Below are 17717 nucleotides of genomic sequence, written 5' to 3'. Positions count from 1 at the left end.
CACACAAATGGGTAACTCCTCCTTCTTAGTTAATTGGAGACTGTGTCCCAGACCCAGGTGCTCCTGGATTAGTGGATCCTCCCTGGAGCATGTGGGTGGGGACGCAGTGCTTCACAGTGTTAACCGCTCAGAGACCACATATAAACATATAAACATATTGATGCACTACATATATTGCAGAGTTAAATCATGTTTCTTGTTCAGACCTTTTGGTATGCAAGTATCTAGAATGAACATCCAATATGTTTCCCTACTTAGAAGCTTCTGTTTGCGATCGCCCCCCCTGGAAGGTGTGGAAACCACTTCCACTCCCTGTACAGAAAACGCAGAAACATCACCTTTGTGAACAGTGGCAAAATGTCTGGTAGCCGCTGAGACATTACGGGACATAAAATGGGGGACATCACTCAGGTGTTTTCTTATACGCACCTTAAGTTCATTAGTGGTGCAGCCCACGTATTGAAGGTTACATATTTTGCATGTTATAACATAAACTACATGATCTGTTTTACAATTTATATATTGCTTAAGCACGTGTTGTTTATTATTGGCCACAGATGTGACCTCTTTTGAAATAAGCATATGTCGACAGCATATACATTTATTGCTGCCGCATTTGTAATTACCGTTTGTTTTGGGCCAGCTAGTCGTTTTGGGGAAATTTTCCCTATATAGACTGGGGCTGATTTTTTGCCCTACTGTGGGGGCTTTTTTTGCTACACATCTAATCCCTGTTGAAACTACATTTTTCCATTCTTCATTATAGTTCAAAATATGGAGATGTTTACGTATAATTTTGCAAACCTTAAAATAGTCTCTACTATAGTTAGTGATAAAGGTGATGGGTTCTTCTTTTTTAATAGTGGTGTCCTTAGTCATGATATTTTTATTACTATTCTTGTTTTTATTTTTATTTTTATTTTCATGTCCCTTATCATTAATGTCCCGCTCAGAATTTTTATTCTCATTATCTATGTTCTTATTTTTATGATTTTTTGGAAAAATAAGGGTTTCTCTATCTTTAGATCTGGCAAAATTAATTCCTCTCTCAATATTAGTTTGGGTGTAGCCCCTCACTTTAAGTCTGGCTGCAATGTTTTTTGCTTCTTTTTCAAAGAGCTCTGGGGTGGAGCAATTTCTCTTTGCCCTAATCATTTCTCCCTTAGGGATGTTTTTTATGACGTGTGGTGGATGGCAGTGCACTCCCCCTCACCTGAATACGCAAAATAAGTTTTTTCTTTTTGCTTGGGATCCACAAAACCTGCTATACATTGCTTTGGATTATGTCTGCGGCATTACGCTCAATGGAGCAATGTGAAGACCGCATGAAAAAGATGGACAATATTTTCAATATAGCAGGCACATCCAAACAGGGTGAAATTGATTTAAAAATAAAAATGACGTCACTGGAGAAACTTTTGGCAAAGGAGTTGAAGACGTGGTGGGACTGCACATCCCTAAAGAAATACCTAGATAAGAATATGGTGCCTAGGGGATTGCGGCTAAGAAAGCAACCAACCACGACTTACTCTGATTCTTTTACCACACAATGGTATAACACTCTATCAGAATGTTCCATCAAATTAATGGAGTTAATTATTTCACATGAAGAAACTGCTCTAAAAGAAACCCATGATGAGATCAAAATATTACAAGAGGAATTAAAACACCATGAATTGGATGAGAGCTTCCAGGATTTGGATGCCAAACTAAATGAAAACCTTAATAAACTGGAGGACATGCTTATTGAGTTCAAGCAGAACAAATTTAATCGAGATCTCCTGGATTACAGTACTAATTCAGTATATACATGGTCTAATACCAAATCAGGAACTCCTCGATCCATTCTCAAGAAAATGAATCGATTTAAATCCAGAGCAAAACGCAATACAGGTGTGTCATTCAGTTCCACGGACATGGACTCTTTGGATTCTAATTCAGATAATGCGGAAGGCTCCAGTACCCATGTGGAGGGATCTGCAACAGGAGGTTCCAGTCACCGTAATCAAGCAAAAAACGCAGGGCGGGGAGAAAACACCGAAAAAGGCAGGCGATATCCGAGCCGCAAGATACAGCCAATGACATACAGGTGATTAACCTTTCCTCAAAGCCCGTCTCCCCTTTCCAGGAGAGGGTTCTGAGAAAGGGTTTCTCTTTCTCCCCATCCCGCAGTTTTGATCTATATCACACAATAATAGATGTCAACAAACTTGCTAGAAAAATGACACTAAAGAAACATTTCTCAGTTATTAATGATGATATTAATGTTACAACAGAAGATGCATCTAATGTTAATGATACACCATGTGATGTCACAATTGATAATATGTGTCCATGTTTTACCTTTGCAGATCTGGTGCAGATTGCCTCGCTCCAGGAAATGTGTGGGGGTCCGGAGGGGGACTGTATGTGTAATAGATCCACCACATATAAAATCTCTAATAAGAGTTTTTACCCCATACAGTCCCGATCCGAGGTCCTTGACAGATTTCAGGATTTGATCCAGAGGGATTTATGTGCTTTAAAAGTCATCTCAGATGACAAAGCAATGAAAAATAATCTGACAAAAAATGAACATAGAGCCTTTCTGGAATTGCAAAATATGCATGATGTTGTGATACGGAAAGCTGACAAGGGAGGAGCGGTTGTGATCCTTGATAGTGAGCTTTATAAGAATCAGATACTGGATATGCTGAAAGACTCCAATACCTATCTCTCATTGGATTATAATCCTCTCCTCCCTTGTCAGAAAACCCTGAAAACTATTTTGGATAAGGGTTATTCCTTGGGCATTCTGTCCAAGAGAGAAGTTGAGTTTATGTATGTAGAACATGCTATTACACCTATATTTCATGCGCTCCCCAAAATCCATAAACCAGGTTTTCCTCCCCCACTACGTCCAATTGTGGCAGGCATAGGCTCATACTCCGAAAATTTATCGGAGTGGGCCGACTCCCTGCTACAATCTCTTGTGCCATTAATACCAGGATATTTGAGAGATACCAGCACTGTTTTGGTTAATTTTCTCTCTTTTGAATGGCATGAAAACTATACATGGGTGACAGCAGACATCTCCTCATTATATACTAACATCCCCCATGAATCCGCTATTGTTGCTCTGAAATGGTTTCTGGAATGTTATAGCAATTATACTTTAGAACTGCAGGAATTTTTATGTTTGGTTCTGGATTTTTTGATGAGACATAATTATTTTATGTTCAACAGAAAATACTATCTACAGCAATCAGGAATCCCTATGGGAGCTAAATACTCACCGTCAATAGCAAATATATATATGGCGTGGTGGGAAAATAACTTCCTCTTTTCTGACAACAATCCCTATAGAGAAGATTTCAAATGGTTTGGTCGTTATATCGACGATATGCTGTGGGTGTGGCAGGGGGACGCAGAGAGGATAGCTGACTGTATAGAATATCTCAACAATTGCACTGCATCAATAAAATTCACTTTTTCCAGCGATCCAGAGAGAATTGTTTTTCTGGATTTATGCCTGGAAGGTGTCAAAGATACCAGCAGGGTGGTCACATACACCCATAGAAAATCTACAGCTGGTAATACCATTCTCTCTGCCTCCTCCTGCCATCCACCACACGTCATAAAAAACATCCCTAAGGGAGAAATGATTAGGGCAAAGAGAAATTGCTCCACCCCAGAGCTCTTTGAAAAAGAAGCAAAAAACATTGCAGCCAGACTTAAAGTGAGGGGCTACACCCAAACTAATATTGAGAGAGGAATTAATTTTGCCAGATCTAAAGATAGAGAAACCCTTATTTTTCCAAAAAATCATAAAAATAAGAACATAGATAATGAGAATAAAAATTCTGAGCGGGACATTAATGATAAGGGACATGAAAATAAAAATAAAAATAAAAACAAGAATAGTAATAAAAATATCATGACTAAGGACACCACTATTAAAAAAGAAGAACCCATCACCTTTATCACTAACTATAGTAGAGACTATTTTAAGGTTTGCAAAATTATACGTAAACATCTCCATATTTTGAACTATAATGAAGAATGGAAAAATGTAGTTTCAACAGGGATTAGATGTGTAGCAAAAAAAGCCCCCACAGTAGGGCAAAAAATCAGCCCCAGTCTATATAGGGAAAATTTCCCCAAAACGACTAGCTGGCCCAAAACAAACGGTAATTACAAATGCGGCAGCAATAAATGTATATGCTGTCGACATATGCTTATTTCAAAAGAGGTCACATCTGTGGCCAATAATAAACAACACGTGCTTAAGCAATATATAAATTGTAAAACAGATCATGTAGTTTATGTTATAACATGCAAAATATGTAACCTTCAATACGTGGGCTGCACCACTAATGAACTTAAGGTGCGTATAAGAAAACACCTGAGTGATGTCCCCCATTTTATGTCCCGTAATGTCTCAGCGGCTACCAGACATTTTGCCACTGTTCACAAAGGTGATGTTTCTGCGTTTTCTGTACAGGGAGTGGAAGTGGTTTCCACACCTTCCAGGGGGGGCGATCGCAAACAGAAGCTTCTAAGTAGGGAAACATATTGGATGTTCATTCTAGATACTTGCATACCAAAAGGTCTGAACAAGAAACATGATTTAACTCTGCAATATATGTAGTGCATCAATATGTTTATATGTTTATATGTGGTCTCTGAGCGGTTAACACTGTGAAGCACTGCGTCCCCACCCACATGCTCCAGGGAGGATCCACTAATCCAGGAGCACCTGGGTCTGGGACACAGTCTCCAATTAACTAAGAAGGAGGAGTTACCCATTTGTGTGGTATATAAAGTTTGTGTTTTTAGTACACCTTTGTATTGTCTTGAAGAAGGGCTCAATACCACAGCCCGAAACGCGTCACAATCTTGTGTCTCTCCATGTGACATCTTTGTTGGATTTTATTACAAGCCGAATAAAGAAAACTTTTTATATGCTGAAGCTGGAATCAACCTTTCTCTTTGTTCTTGGACTTATCAAGTGTGGCTAGGTTCAAGCCACTTTCCTTTTCCGTGCTTCAGGCAGGTGACCAGAGGTGAGAGCTGCTAAAATCCTTTCCTTTATCATATCAGCAGTGTCATTGTACAGCTGGGACTTGTAGTCCTACACATACAACATGCTACTGAGTATCCTAGCAGTCAGACATGTCACTCAGGGCGGGACTTTTATTCATTCCCTTTGCAGGGGGAGGCGCACAAATATTCATCAGGAAAACCTCAGAGATCGTTGTTATTGTAGGTAATCAAAGGCCAGAAGAGAACCAGTGAAATGAGGAAATAATATTTTTTTTTTGCCTTAAACTTGCTTAGCTTAGTTATATATTGCTGACCATCAGATTTACAGTGCTATATTTTTTTTTACATAACTTGGACGACCCCTTTAATACATACTGATACTTCATATTTCACTTAACTGCCATCCGTTCAACACTTCTTCAACGCAGGGTTAGATGCCCACCATAAGATGTATTTCCTGACTCCATCCTTCCAAAAAGGCCTCATGCACACGACTGTTGTGTTTTTTGCGGTCCGCAAACCACGGATTCGCAAAACATGGATCTTGTCCGTGTGCATTCCGCGATTTTGCGGAATGGCACAGACAGCCTTTAATATAACTGCCTATTGTTGTCTGCAAAGCGTGGACAAGAATAGGACGTTATATTTTTTTGCCGACCACGGAACGGAGCAACGGATGTGGACAGCACATGGAGTGCTGTCCGCATCTTTTGCGTCCCCATTGAAGTGAGTGGGTCCGCATCCGAGCTGCCAAAACTGCGGCTCGGATACGGACCAAAACAACGGTCGTGTGCATGAGGCCAAAAATAACCATTTATTCCCCGCCACCCATTCCTCAATACTATTCAAATTTGTCTCTAATTTTCCCAGACTTGGGGATTCCAGAGAATCTTAAACTTTTGTGATTCGATTTGGACGAAATGGCATCCTTCATTTTACAGATTATTTACAGACAGCACAGCAGGACAGGAAAGATGAAGGAGGATCACATAACCCTTGGCAATGCCATGGCTGGCAGGGTTGCCATTGATGCCTTGCGGTCAACCTCAGCCAATCAGGAGCGATGATACTGACATGTGTAATATTATCCCTACTAGAGAAGTCATGTGTATTCTGAGGTTGTACATTGATGCGACAGGATAGACTGAAAGAGCAAAGATAAAAGGAAGATAATTGCTAGTTAGATGTAAATAGAGATAGGTTTTAGCTAGGGACAGGACAGGGTCAATGTACTGTATTGTGCGTCACTTGGCTGTAGCCATTTCCATCCAATGTACCTTCACAGAACATCAGTATTTAAAGTGAATTTCTCCACTATGATCTTGGACTATTATCTGCAGTACTACATGCAGGGTCAGACTGGCCCACCAGAGAACCAGGGCATGCCTCCCTCTTATGGAGGGACAGTCCCTCTTTTTGACCCACGTCCCTCTGTCCCTCTTTGATCCTTAAATGTCCCTCTTTTTGACCTGGGAATTAATGTATAAATGTGCATTAATAAATTTACTAAATTTACTAAACTATCTGTATGGTTTCTACCTGTATATTAGACCAGAACTTCATTATTTGGTAAAATTTGGACATTAAAAAAATCGATAATCTGATGATTTATGTGCTAATATTTAAATAGATATTGAAGTACAAGAAAAAAAAATTGTCCCAGGGACTCCACATGCTGTAAAAAAACTAAAGGAACTTGCACTAACCTAACCGATCCCCAGCTGCTGTAGTTCTGTAATTATGCTTTGGGCGGAGTTAGAGGAGTGGCCTAGTATGAAAGAAAAATGTGCTTCCATTGTTCCGTTATTCGTTTCCGTTTTTGTTTCCGTGTGTCTTCCTTTATTTTTGGAGGATCACCAGACATGAAGGAAAGTAAAAAAAAGTCAAGTTTGCCATGCAAATGATAGGAAAAAAACCAACACGGACGCGCGGACGCGGATGACAATCTTGTGTGCCTCTGCGTTTTTTCACGGACCCATTGACTTGAATGGGTCAGCGAACCGTTTTCCGTGAAAAAAATAGGACAGGTTATATTTTTGGGACGGACTGGAACCACGGATCACGGACGCCGATGACAAACAGTGCATTAGCCGAGTTTTCAATGGACCCATTGAAAGTCAATGGCTCGGCAGAAAATCACGGAAAACGGAACAATGGACACGGAACACAACAACGGTCATGTGCATGAGGCCTTACACTGAGGACATGAGTAGTGCTTCAGAGTCCCGATGACTACACTGAAATAGACAGTTCAGGCTGCTGTGCCATCCTAACATACTGGAGAGGACTCCTGTGCATGTGCACAGCTGTCCCAACCATGTACTTTAATGCAGCTTTGAGCACTGACAGTGGGGGAGCAGGGGACAGTAGGAAAAAAAAAAGATAGCAATCTGGACCTCTTATCTACAGTACCATGAACTGCATATTATAGTCCAAGTATGGACAAGTGGCAGGAACTTGCCCAGTTTGCCATCTGCCTACTGTCTTGTCTAAGCTCCAGTGTGATGTCATCACGGCATGTTGCATCATCACACCAAAGTGGACAAAGTTGTCCTGCAAAATATGACATTTATAAAAATGAATGGATCTGTGAGGATTCTCACACAACTCTACTGATGCCAAAATATAGATCTGCCATTGCTGACAGTGGGTACTGGTGATTTAGAACTGGCCCAATAATTCCTATGCCGCTGTTTGCCTGCTCATCATGTCCCATATTGTACTGCTTTCAATGCAGCCACTGCTGCCCCTGTAGCCACAACTATTACCCCTATGTAGTTACCCATTTCCTGCTTTTCCATACTTTATATAGTACAGATACTACTGCCCCTTCCTCCACTACTGCCCATACACAGTCACACATTTCCTACCTTGTGCATCATGTTTCATACTGTACTGGGAGGAAAGGGATGCAAATGAGCGCTTAACAAGCTTACATCTGGTGGCATTAGAGGTAGAGTTTGTTAAGAGCTCATTTGTATCCTTTTCCTCCCAGAATTCCAGAGGAGCATGTACTCTATGGCCTATAAGTCTCCTCACACTCATTAACTCCTTAAGGACACGGCCTTATTTCACCTTAAGGACCAGGCCATTTTTTGCAAATCTGACCAGTGTCACTTTAAGTGGTGATAACTTTAAAACGCTTTTACTTATCCAGGCCATTCTGAGATAGTTTTTTTCGTCACATATTGTAATTCATGACACTGGAAAAAAGGAGTAAAAAAAAAATCATTTTTATTTATAAAAAAATACCAAATTTGCCAAAAATTTAGAAAAATTTGCAAATTTCCAAGTTTCAATTTCTCTACTTCTATAATACATAGTAATAGTTAATTAGTTATTACTTTACATTCCCCATATGTCTACCTTATGTGTGGATCATTTTGGGAATTACTTTTTTTTGGGGGGGACGTTACAAGGCTTAGAAGTTTAGAAGTAAATCTTTAAATTTCTCAGAAACTTTCAAAAACCAACTTTTTTAGGACCAGTTCAGGTCTGAAGTCACTATGTGAGGCTTACATGATAGAAACCACCCAAAAATGACCCCATTCTAAGAACTACACCCCTCAAGGTATATAAAATTAATGGAAAATGGAGATACAATTTCAAAATTTCACTATTTTGGCAGATTTCATTTTAATATTTATTTTCCAGTTACAAAGCAAGGGTTAACAGCCAAACAAAACTCAATATTTATGGCCCTGATTCTGTAGTTTACAGAAACACCCCATATGTGGTCATAAACTGCTGTACGGGCACACGACAGGGCGCAGAAGGAAAGGAATGCCATACGGTTTTTGGAAGGCAGATTTTGCTGGACTGTTTTTTTGACACCATGTCCCATTTGAAGCCCCCCTGATGCACCCCTAGAGTAGAAACTCTAAAAAGTGACCCCATTTTAAAAACTATGGGATAGGGTGGCAGTTTTGTTGGTACTAGTTTAGGGTACATATGATTTTTGGTTGCTCTATATTCCACTTTTTGTGAGGCAAGGTAACAAGAAATAGCTGTTTTGGCACCGTTTTTATTTTTTTTAATTACAACGTTCATCTGACAGGTTACATCATGTGGTATTTTTATAGACCAGGTTGTCACGGACGCGGCGATACCTAATATGTATACTATTTTTTTTATTTATGTAGGTTTTACACAATGATTTCATTTTTAAACAAAAAAAATCATGTTTTTTCATTTTTTGGGCTATTATGTTAGGTAGGGTCTAATTTTTTGCGGGATGAGATAACGGTTTGATTGTCACTATTTTGGGGTGCATATGACTTTTTAAGGCTGGGTTCACACTTGAGCGTTCAAACGCGCTGTAAAACGCTCAACACATAAAAACCAATGCTTCCCTATGGCCCTGGTTCTCACTTGAGCGTTTTACAGCGCGTTTGAACGCGCTGAAAAACGCCCTACGCTCAAACAAGTACTTGAGCTTCTTTGGGGCGTTTTGACGCGCGTTTGTGGCCATAGGACACTGCAGTCAATCACACAAATGCGCGTCAAACGCGCGTTTACTATTGTAAAAACGCGCATAAAAACGTGCGACAAAAACGCGCGTTAAACGCGCATATCAAAGACACTCAGGTCTGAACCCAGCCTAATTGCTTGATATTTCACTTTGTGTGATGTAAGATGACAAAAAATTGCTTTTTTTACACCATTTTTTTTTTTACGATGTTCACCTGAGGGGTTAGGTCGTGTGATATTTTTATAGAGCCGGTCGATACGGACGCGGTGATACCTAATATGTATACTTTTTTTTTTAATGTAAGTTTTACACAATGATTTCATTTTAGAAACAAAAAAATCATATTTTAGTGTCTCCATAGTCTGAGAGCCATAGTTTTTTCAGTTTTTAGGCGATTATCTTGGGTAGGGTATGATTTTTGCGGGATGAGATGACGGTTTTATTGGCACTATTTTGGGATGCGTGTGACTTTTTGATCGCTTGCTATTACACTTTTTGTGATGTAAGGTGACAAAAAATTGCTTTTTGGGGTTAGGTCATGTGATATTTTTATAGAGCAGCGACGATACCTAATATGGATACTTTTTTTTATTTATGTAAGTTTTACACAATAATAATATTATTTTTGAAACATTTAAAGGGGTTATCCGAGTTAATAAAAAAAAACACTTAAAATCCATCAGGATATACATATAATTTGGTTAAGCTTGATTTCATCAAGTTAAAACCCATATTTGCACCTTTTCATGGTCCTGTCATTGCTGTGTTTACATGCTGAAGTACAAGGTGAGGGGGCGTGTACCAACAAAGCCTGAGCTCTGCCTCATGAATATTTCTGGGCGTGAACAACCTGACCTTCCCCGCCCCCTGCTCTGCACTTTGCATAAAAATAAATAAATACACACACAGGGCAGAAGACCTCCCTGTCACATTGCAGCTGCACAGTGTTAGGCTACTTTCACACCAGCGTTCGGAGCGGGTCCGTCTGATGTTTCATCAGACGGATCCGCTCCGATAATGCAGACGTTTGCATCCGTTCAGAACGGATCCGTCTGCATTAAAACTTAGAAAATTTTCTAAGTCTGAAAGTAGCCTGAGCGGATCCGTTCAGACTTTACATTGTAAGTCAATGGGGGACGGATCCGCTTGAAGATTGAGCCATATGGTGTCATCTTCAAGCGGATCCGTCCCCATTGACTTCCATTGTAAGTCTGGACGGATCCGCTCGCCTCCGCACGGCCAGGCTGCAAGCAGCGTTCAGGTGTCCGCTCACTGAGCGGAGCGGAGGCTGAGCGCTGGCAGGCGGATGCATTCTGAGCGGATCCGCCTCCACTGAGAATGCATTGGGGCCAGACGGAGGCGTTCAGGACCGCTCGTGAGCCCCTTCAAACGGAGCTCACGAGCGGACACCCGAACGCTAGTGTGAAAGTAGCCTTAGTTATGTTATTTTACATACATTTCTTTCATGTTTGGTTTTGTTTCTAGTCTAAACATTTTCTTTCTGTTATTACAGTATATCAAGGAGGACGTATTTGCACTAATTCCAAATTCCGTCACCATAGAAAATGAATAGGTCCGCACCCGTTCCGCAAAATTGCAGAACAAATGCGGACCCATTTGCGGATGTGTGAATGGAGCCTAAGGCTACTTTCACACTAGAGGCAGGATCGATCCAACAGGCTGTTCACCCTGTCGGATCCGGCCAGCCGCTATTTTGCCGTGCCGCTGGACTGCCGCTCTGTCCCCATTGACTATAAAGGGGACGGTGGTGGAGCTATGGCGCAGCACGGCAGTGCACAGCGAGCGGCCACTTGACTAAAAGTCCTGGATTTTCGACTTTTTATGGTACTTTTACACTAGCGTTAGTGTGATCCGGCAGGCAGTTCCATCGTCGGAGCTGCCCGCCGGATCCGCCAATCAGTGTGACAACTGACAGGATCCAGGTGCGGATCCGTCTAGAAATGCATTGTAATAACGGATCCGTCTATCCGCTTGTCATGCGGATGGACGGATCCCTCTGTCAGTCTTTTTCACAGTATTCCCGGTTTGTGCATGCGCAGACCGGAAGGGCAGATCCGTCCTTCAGTTGTTTTGCAACGCCGGATCCGCAAGGCAGCTCCGTCGTCAGAGCTGCGTGCCTGCTGGATCCGCCGATCAGTGTGACAAGTGACAGCATTTGTAGACGGATCCAGGTGCGGATCCGTCTAGAAATGAATTGCAATAACGGATCCGTCCAGCGGCACCGTCAAATAGCGGCAGGGCGGATCCGACAGGGTGAACAGTCTGTCGGATACGTCCTGCCGCTAGTGTGAAAATATCATTAGCATTATCTGTATCTAAGCAATATCTATATTATTCAAATATATATTCAATATTGATATTGCTTAGATAAATCCATATATTGGTGGCAGATAAGGATTTTATATAGCTGAATAATGATGGCCAATTATTTATTTATATTTCCCAGGGGGTGTTCAATGTGTACTAGTGTGGGGGAGGGGGGGACGACGACGACCCAGGGCTGTAATAACGATCCCCAGATGCAGAGGGGAACGTTTACAAACTGCCACCTCTAGCCCCAGTGAATGCAGGAGGGACAGACATACCCTGTGCTGCTGGAGAAGAGATCGTCTCGGCTCTGGTATGTACTGCACATGAGCGATCGCATACCAGAGCCGAGGCAGTGACAAGAGCTGGAAAGGGGAGGGCACCAGAGGCTCTGACGTCTCGTTTACAGAGCCTGGCCACTCCCTCAAGCAGAGAGAAGCTTGTAAACGAAACGTCACCAGCAGAGCAGGGTTACTGACGTCAGGTGTAACATGACCCTGAACTGAACTGGCCAAACAGTGATAGATAGGTGATGAAAGTGATTTTAAGAATCTTTCACTGGTCTACAATAAATGCAATTAGAATAGATTTATTTAAGTCGGATAACCCCTTTAAAAAATCATGTTTTAGTGTCTCCATAGTCTAAGAGCCATAGTTTTTTCAGTTTTTGGGCGATTATCTTAGGTAGGGTCTCATTTTTTGCGTGATGAAATGACAAAAAATGGCTTTTTTTACACAGCTCTACCCCACAAATGGTGGTCTAGACGGTTACCTATTATGTGAGCCCTCATCTCACCTTTGATTACGAGTCTGCAATGAGCACACCTAGGCAAACAAGTTATTATTTTATTCTGGCCAAGAACAGAGAAGCGTTTCTCAAATCAAACTTGAATTTCATAAATTAGAGTTATTTAGTTTAGACACAAAACTACATGAGGGATGATATAATGACTGTGTGTAAATATATCAGGGGTCAGTACAGAGATCTCTGTGACATCTAGAGAAAAGAAGGCTTCTACTACTACATAGAAAGGCATTCTTTACTGTGAGAGCAGTGAGACTATGGAGCTCTCTGCCAGAGGAGCTTGTGATGGTGGTCAATGAGTCCAAGAGGGACCTGGATGTCTGGAGAAGGGTATTTGATTAAGGCAGATTTGGTGTCGGTAAATAATTTTCCCCTACAATGAAGAAATTGGTTTCTCACTTATTGAGGTTTTTTGCTTTTTTCTGGACCAATGGTGCATGATAATAGGTTGAACTGGATGGATGTAAGTCTATATTTTAACATTATTATGTCTTTATATTTTATCTCTTAGATTTAAGCAACTGTTTTCCATGTGCTGCTGAGATGTGGCCCAATGCTAACAACACCATGTGCCTTCCTAAAGAAGTAGAGTTTCTGTCATACTTGGAACCACTTGGAGTCGCCTTATCATCCATTGTTATCTTCTGCTCCTTCACCACCCTTTCTGTCTTGTGTATGTTCGTCAAATACAAAGACACTGCCATTGTCAAAGCCAATAACAGTGATCTCAGCTACTGCCTCCTTATCTCATTGTCCTTAAGTTTCCTCTGCTCTCTACTATTTATTGGAGAACCTAAAAGATTAACATGTCTCTTGCGTCAAACAGCTTTTGGAGTAATCTTTGTCATTTGTGTTTCATGCATATTTGCTAAAACTCTGATGGTTATCATAGCTTTCCGGGCAACCAAACCTGGAAGCAATATGAGAAAGTGGTTAGGACCAAAAATCCCTGCTTTAGTCATTATAATCTGTACCTGCATGCAGATTTTCATTTGTGTGTTCTGGATTTTGCATTGCCCTCCATTTCCAGAGAAGAACCTTAAGATAAAGGCTGGAGTCATCATCTTTCAATGCAACGAATGTTTAGATGTTTTATTGTGGGCCATGCTTGGGTACATGGGACTTCTTGCTTGTATCAGTTTCATAGTTGCATTTCTGGCCAGGAACTTACCAGATAGTTTTAACGAGGCCAAGTGGATCACTTTTTCCATGTTGATCTTCTTGAGTGTCTGGATCTCTTTTGTCCCAGCCTATCTCAGCACTCAGGGAAAGTTCATGGTGGCTGTTGAACTGTTTGGAATAATTTCCTCCAGTGCTGGGATCTTAAGTTGCTTTTTTGTTCCCAAGTGTTATATTATATTATTTCGACCTGATCTCAACACCCGTCAGAGCCTCCTCGGTAAAAGCACCACTCAGAAGACAAAGACCTAGATCTCATAGAAGGTGTAAAAGCAAACATAAAGTAGAATGGTGTTTTCATGTATAGGCCATTGAAGCCCAGACTTTTATGATTCAGAATACATTTCCTTTATTACCCCACTCTCTGCTGTAATTTTTTTGACACATATGAGGTCCAGTACTTAGCCTGTCACCTCCAGAATAAGTATTAAAGTAAGCATACCACCATGTAAGGTAGGTGCCCAAAAACATGACCAAACTTTTGTTGTGAAAATATGGTATTCTAATCTTGAGTAGTTCTTTTTTATTTTTATGCAAATAAGGTTCTGGTTTACTGTGGGCCTGGTTTTTGGTGCACCTAGCTTCCCCTGTATCATCTTTACCAGCTCTGAAATTCAGGAACTTTTATAAAACAAGGGGAGGCCTGGATGGAAATAAGGATGGAGGGATTTTCCCCCAATAAAGTGCACAGAAACCCTATTACATAAAAACGAATTTTTCACAAGAAAAGTATGGTTAGGCTTTGGTGAGTCTAGCCACGTGGTGGTATGCTTACCTTGATTGAAACTGTTTATTTTTTGTTTCCTGAGACTTTAACATAAATGGTTTACATATGGTACATTGGGGATCAGTGCACTGAAGGGATCCTGGTTCTCCAGGGAGTCCGCTGCCCATTTCTTGTTTACATAGCACTGTACATACAAGGGTGACTATGGCTATTACTGAAGCTCAGACCTTTTCATTTGAATAGGACAGTGATACAGAAGTAGGTACAGCTGCCCATACAGACCAGCAGATGTATGTGTGCCTACACTTTACATATCACTTTGCTTATGAGCTGGGGTCCAAAGAAAAAAGGGGGCCTGAGTTGGCCATCAGTTACACATCATTAGAAGGACATTTACAATATATTAGACATTATCCAGCAGGAATAGACACTTCTAATCAGATGTCATAAACATTTGAACATGGAGAGTGCATGATGAAAATCTGGCTACCTCCAGTCACCACTAGAGGGAGCTTACAAGCTTAATGCATAATGTTTATAAAAAAAACAAAAAAATTACCCAGTGTGGAGTAAGCTCCTAAGCTACAATGTTAGATTTGGAGCTTCAGGAACCAAAGATATAAAGAAATATTAAGAATTTTAAAGCTAAAAAAGAGATAGGACGGAATTTATCATTCTAATAATTTTTGAAGTCAGTTTTGCTTGAGTCTGTGTTGGCATAATGTGCACCAAATTTATCAAATATTACACACTGTTTGATAAACATATCTTTAAACCTAACACTTTTTTCTTAAAATGCTACTCCAGTTTTTCAATTCCACCCTCTTACTGGAGTGAGTTTGCAATTTGTTTTGTAACTTTTTTTTTCTCTTTTTAATCTCAATGATAAATCTGTAGTGAAACTCATTGACATAGCAAACCATTCCCCCTTCCCAAGCTACTTGAATAAGTGGTGTAAAAATGCAAAAAGTCACAACATTTTTTTAGCAAGTGACAGCAAAAAGTCTCAAAAGCCCTATTTTTCAACTTTTTGAAACAAGAATTCAGAATTTATAAATCTGGTGTAATTTCTATAGTAACTTTTTCAGGCCAATGGTGGTTACACCCTTTCCACTAAGCTACACCTACTTATTTGAAGCGTTGCAAGAACAGTGAAAAATGACAAAGCACCCGAAAAATGAAAACTGTCTCAAGCTGATTAATAAATCCCCCCATTGTCTGGAGATTCAATTTAGGGTTGGGGCTACATGACAATGACATATCACACAGTCAAAGATCGCACTGTACGTAACTCTGTTACCTCGCAACTAGTGAAAGTGACCGGTCCTGCACGTTGTTGCAACTGTGATCCAAACCACGCGAGATGCGTCATGACCACAGACACCTTGTAGCCCCGGCCTTGGTCTTAGGAAAGTCCATGATCCAGATTGTGCTAAGTTGTTGCCTGGATTATCTCGTCCCACTGGCAGTGCTTCACCAGTAGCAACTGTATAGGAGAGTTCGAAAAGCTACTGTTAAAAATATAATATCCTCACTAAAATCCTTCCCAAAAAGTATGGAGTGAAGTTATACCTGGTTGATGAAACTGAAAACTGAGCCATTTGGCCACAAAAAAAAAATGTCTGGTGTAAAAAAATATTAATTAAGCAGGTCAATAAATATATGAATCCAAATGTTGGGTGTTAGACTGATCTTTTGTGTTCTGTTTCCATCCATACATCTAATACAACCCCATAAAACAGTGAAGCTTCACCAAAAGACCCCCTTTTTGAGAAGACCGTCCCATTATGTAGACAAGGTTCCTGTGACATTTTCATTTTTAACATATGCCAAGTACAGCGATCATCTTCTTTAAGAGGACCATCCCTCTAGAAGACTGTTTATCGGTGCAATTTTGTGGGGTATCCTCTAATTGGTTTCAGTGTAGCAAGACCTAAAACTACATCCCTATGCTAATACTGGAAGCTGCACGGCAACATGGGGTTCAACATATTGGTTTACATCCAGGGGTGGATTTGGCATTTCTAGGATGCCAAATAAAGTTGTATCTGGGGGTTCCTCTCATAGGTCTATCTTATCATACTACTAAGATCTACCCAGTTGCTTCACTAAGCTCCACTCCGTTCACTGCAAAGCTCCACTCCCATCAGCCCACTATGCGTCATCCCTGTTTGTCTGCTAAGCCCCACTCTCAGGCTTGCAGTGTTGCCTGGCACATCTGCTACTGCTCTACAGCTTGGAAGCAACTCCTTCTCCTTCTGAGCTGGCTGCACAGGTGGTATTTCTGCTATTTCAGACATTTAGGGTTGAGGGTTTGACGGTGCTGTATCACTCACTCTCTCTGTCTTCTGGGCAGATCCATTATATGGGGCTCTTAGGTATACACAAATCGGTTGGGTCTCTGTGAGTAGAAATCTACAATAGCATCAGACTTTGTGTGAGTCAGGAAAATTGGTGGTAGGGGTTCTATGAGAGGTCATCTAACAAAGAAGGGACCACCACTTCTGTTTGGAGGGGCAAGGCAGAAGCAGGAGGCATGGGCTCTCGGAGGCTGGATGTCAAAAAGTAACAGGGACTCTATGTTTTTGTGTGTATGTGCATGTGTTTGTGTGTGGAGATGCGGTGTAGGAACATGAAAAAACATGTGGAAGAGACTCTATTTCTGGTATGGAAATAGAAGTGGGTACCAGAGGATCTCGGAGAAATGGAAGGGGATACAGAAGGTGGAAAGGGTATTATAGGAGCAAAGAAAAAAGCTGGCAGGAGCTCTGTTGGAGAAAGTGGACAGAAGGTGACAGAAGCTCTGTTAGGAGAGTGGGGCAGCAGAGGAGATGGTGCAGGAGGATAACACCTTGAGAACAGTGGGCTGTTATGTGAGCGACACACTAAATAGTTTAGATTCATGTCTTGTGAATATTCTGCTTACCTGTGATGACAATAACCTGCACTGTGTGTGAGCCATGCTTATAGTCCTAGGTGTTACAATCAGTGGCCATGTTCCTGCTGTTTCATCTTCTCCTATTAGTTTATTTGGGGCAGCTTCTACCCAACAGTATCGCACCTAATCCATAAGTGTCCGTTAAATAGATCCACAGGGTGTTCTGGCAGAGAACAGCCTGCAGGAGTTCACCAAATGCGGCATAATGCTGGAACTGGCCAATCCCATTCTCCATGTGATCTGG

The 17717-nt window shown here is 41.1% G+C and overlaps 1 protein-coding gene across 1 annotated transcript in view; it reads left to right on the top strand.

Annotated features, from left to right (window-relative positions):
- The window catches only part of LOC120988896 (extracellular calcium-sensing receptor-like), a 41903-nt gene extending 27843 nt beyond the window's left edge, over positions 1 to 14060 (top strand). The window contains exon 5 of the mRNA XM_040416675.1: positions 13141 to 14060. Coding sequence (XP_040272609.1) covers positions 13141 to 14060 — 920 coding nt within the window. The remainder of the gene's footprint in view (positions 1 to 13140) is intronic.
- Positions 14061 to 17717: the final 3657 nt, after the last annotated feature.

Source organism: Bufo bufo, chromosome 1 (genome assembly GCF_905171765.1).
Source record: "Bufo bufo chromosome 1, aBufBuf1.1, whole genome shotgun sequence".
NCBI classification, from domain to species: Eukaryota; Metazoa; Chordata; class Amphibia; order Anura; family Bufonidae; genus Bufo; species Bufo bufo.
The sequence above is the reverse complement of the archived record's forward strand: the minus strand, read 5'-3'. Positions and strand labels throughout refer to the sequence as shown.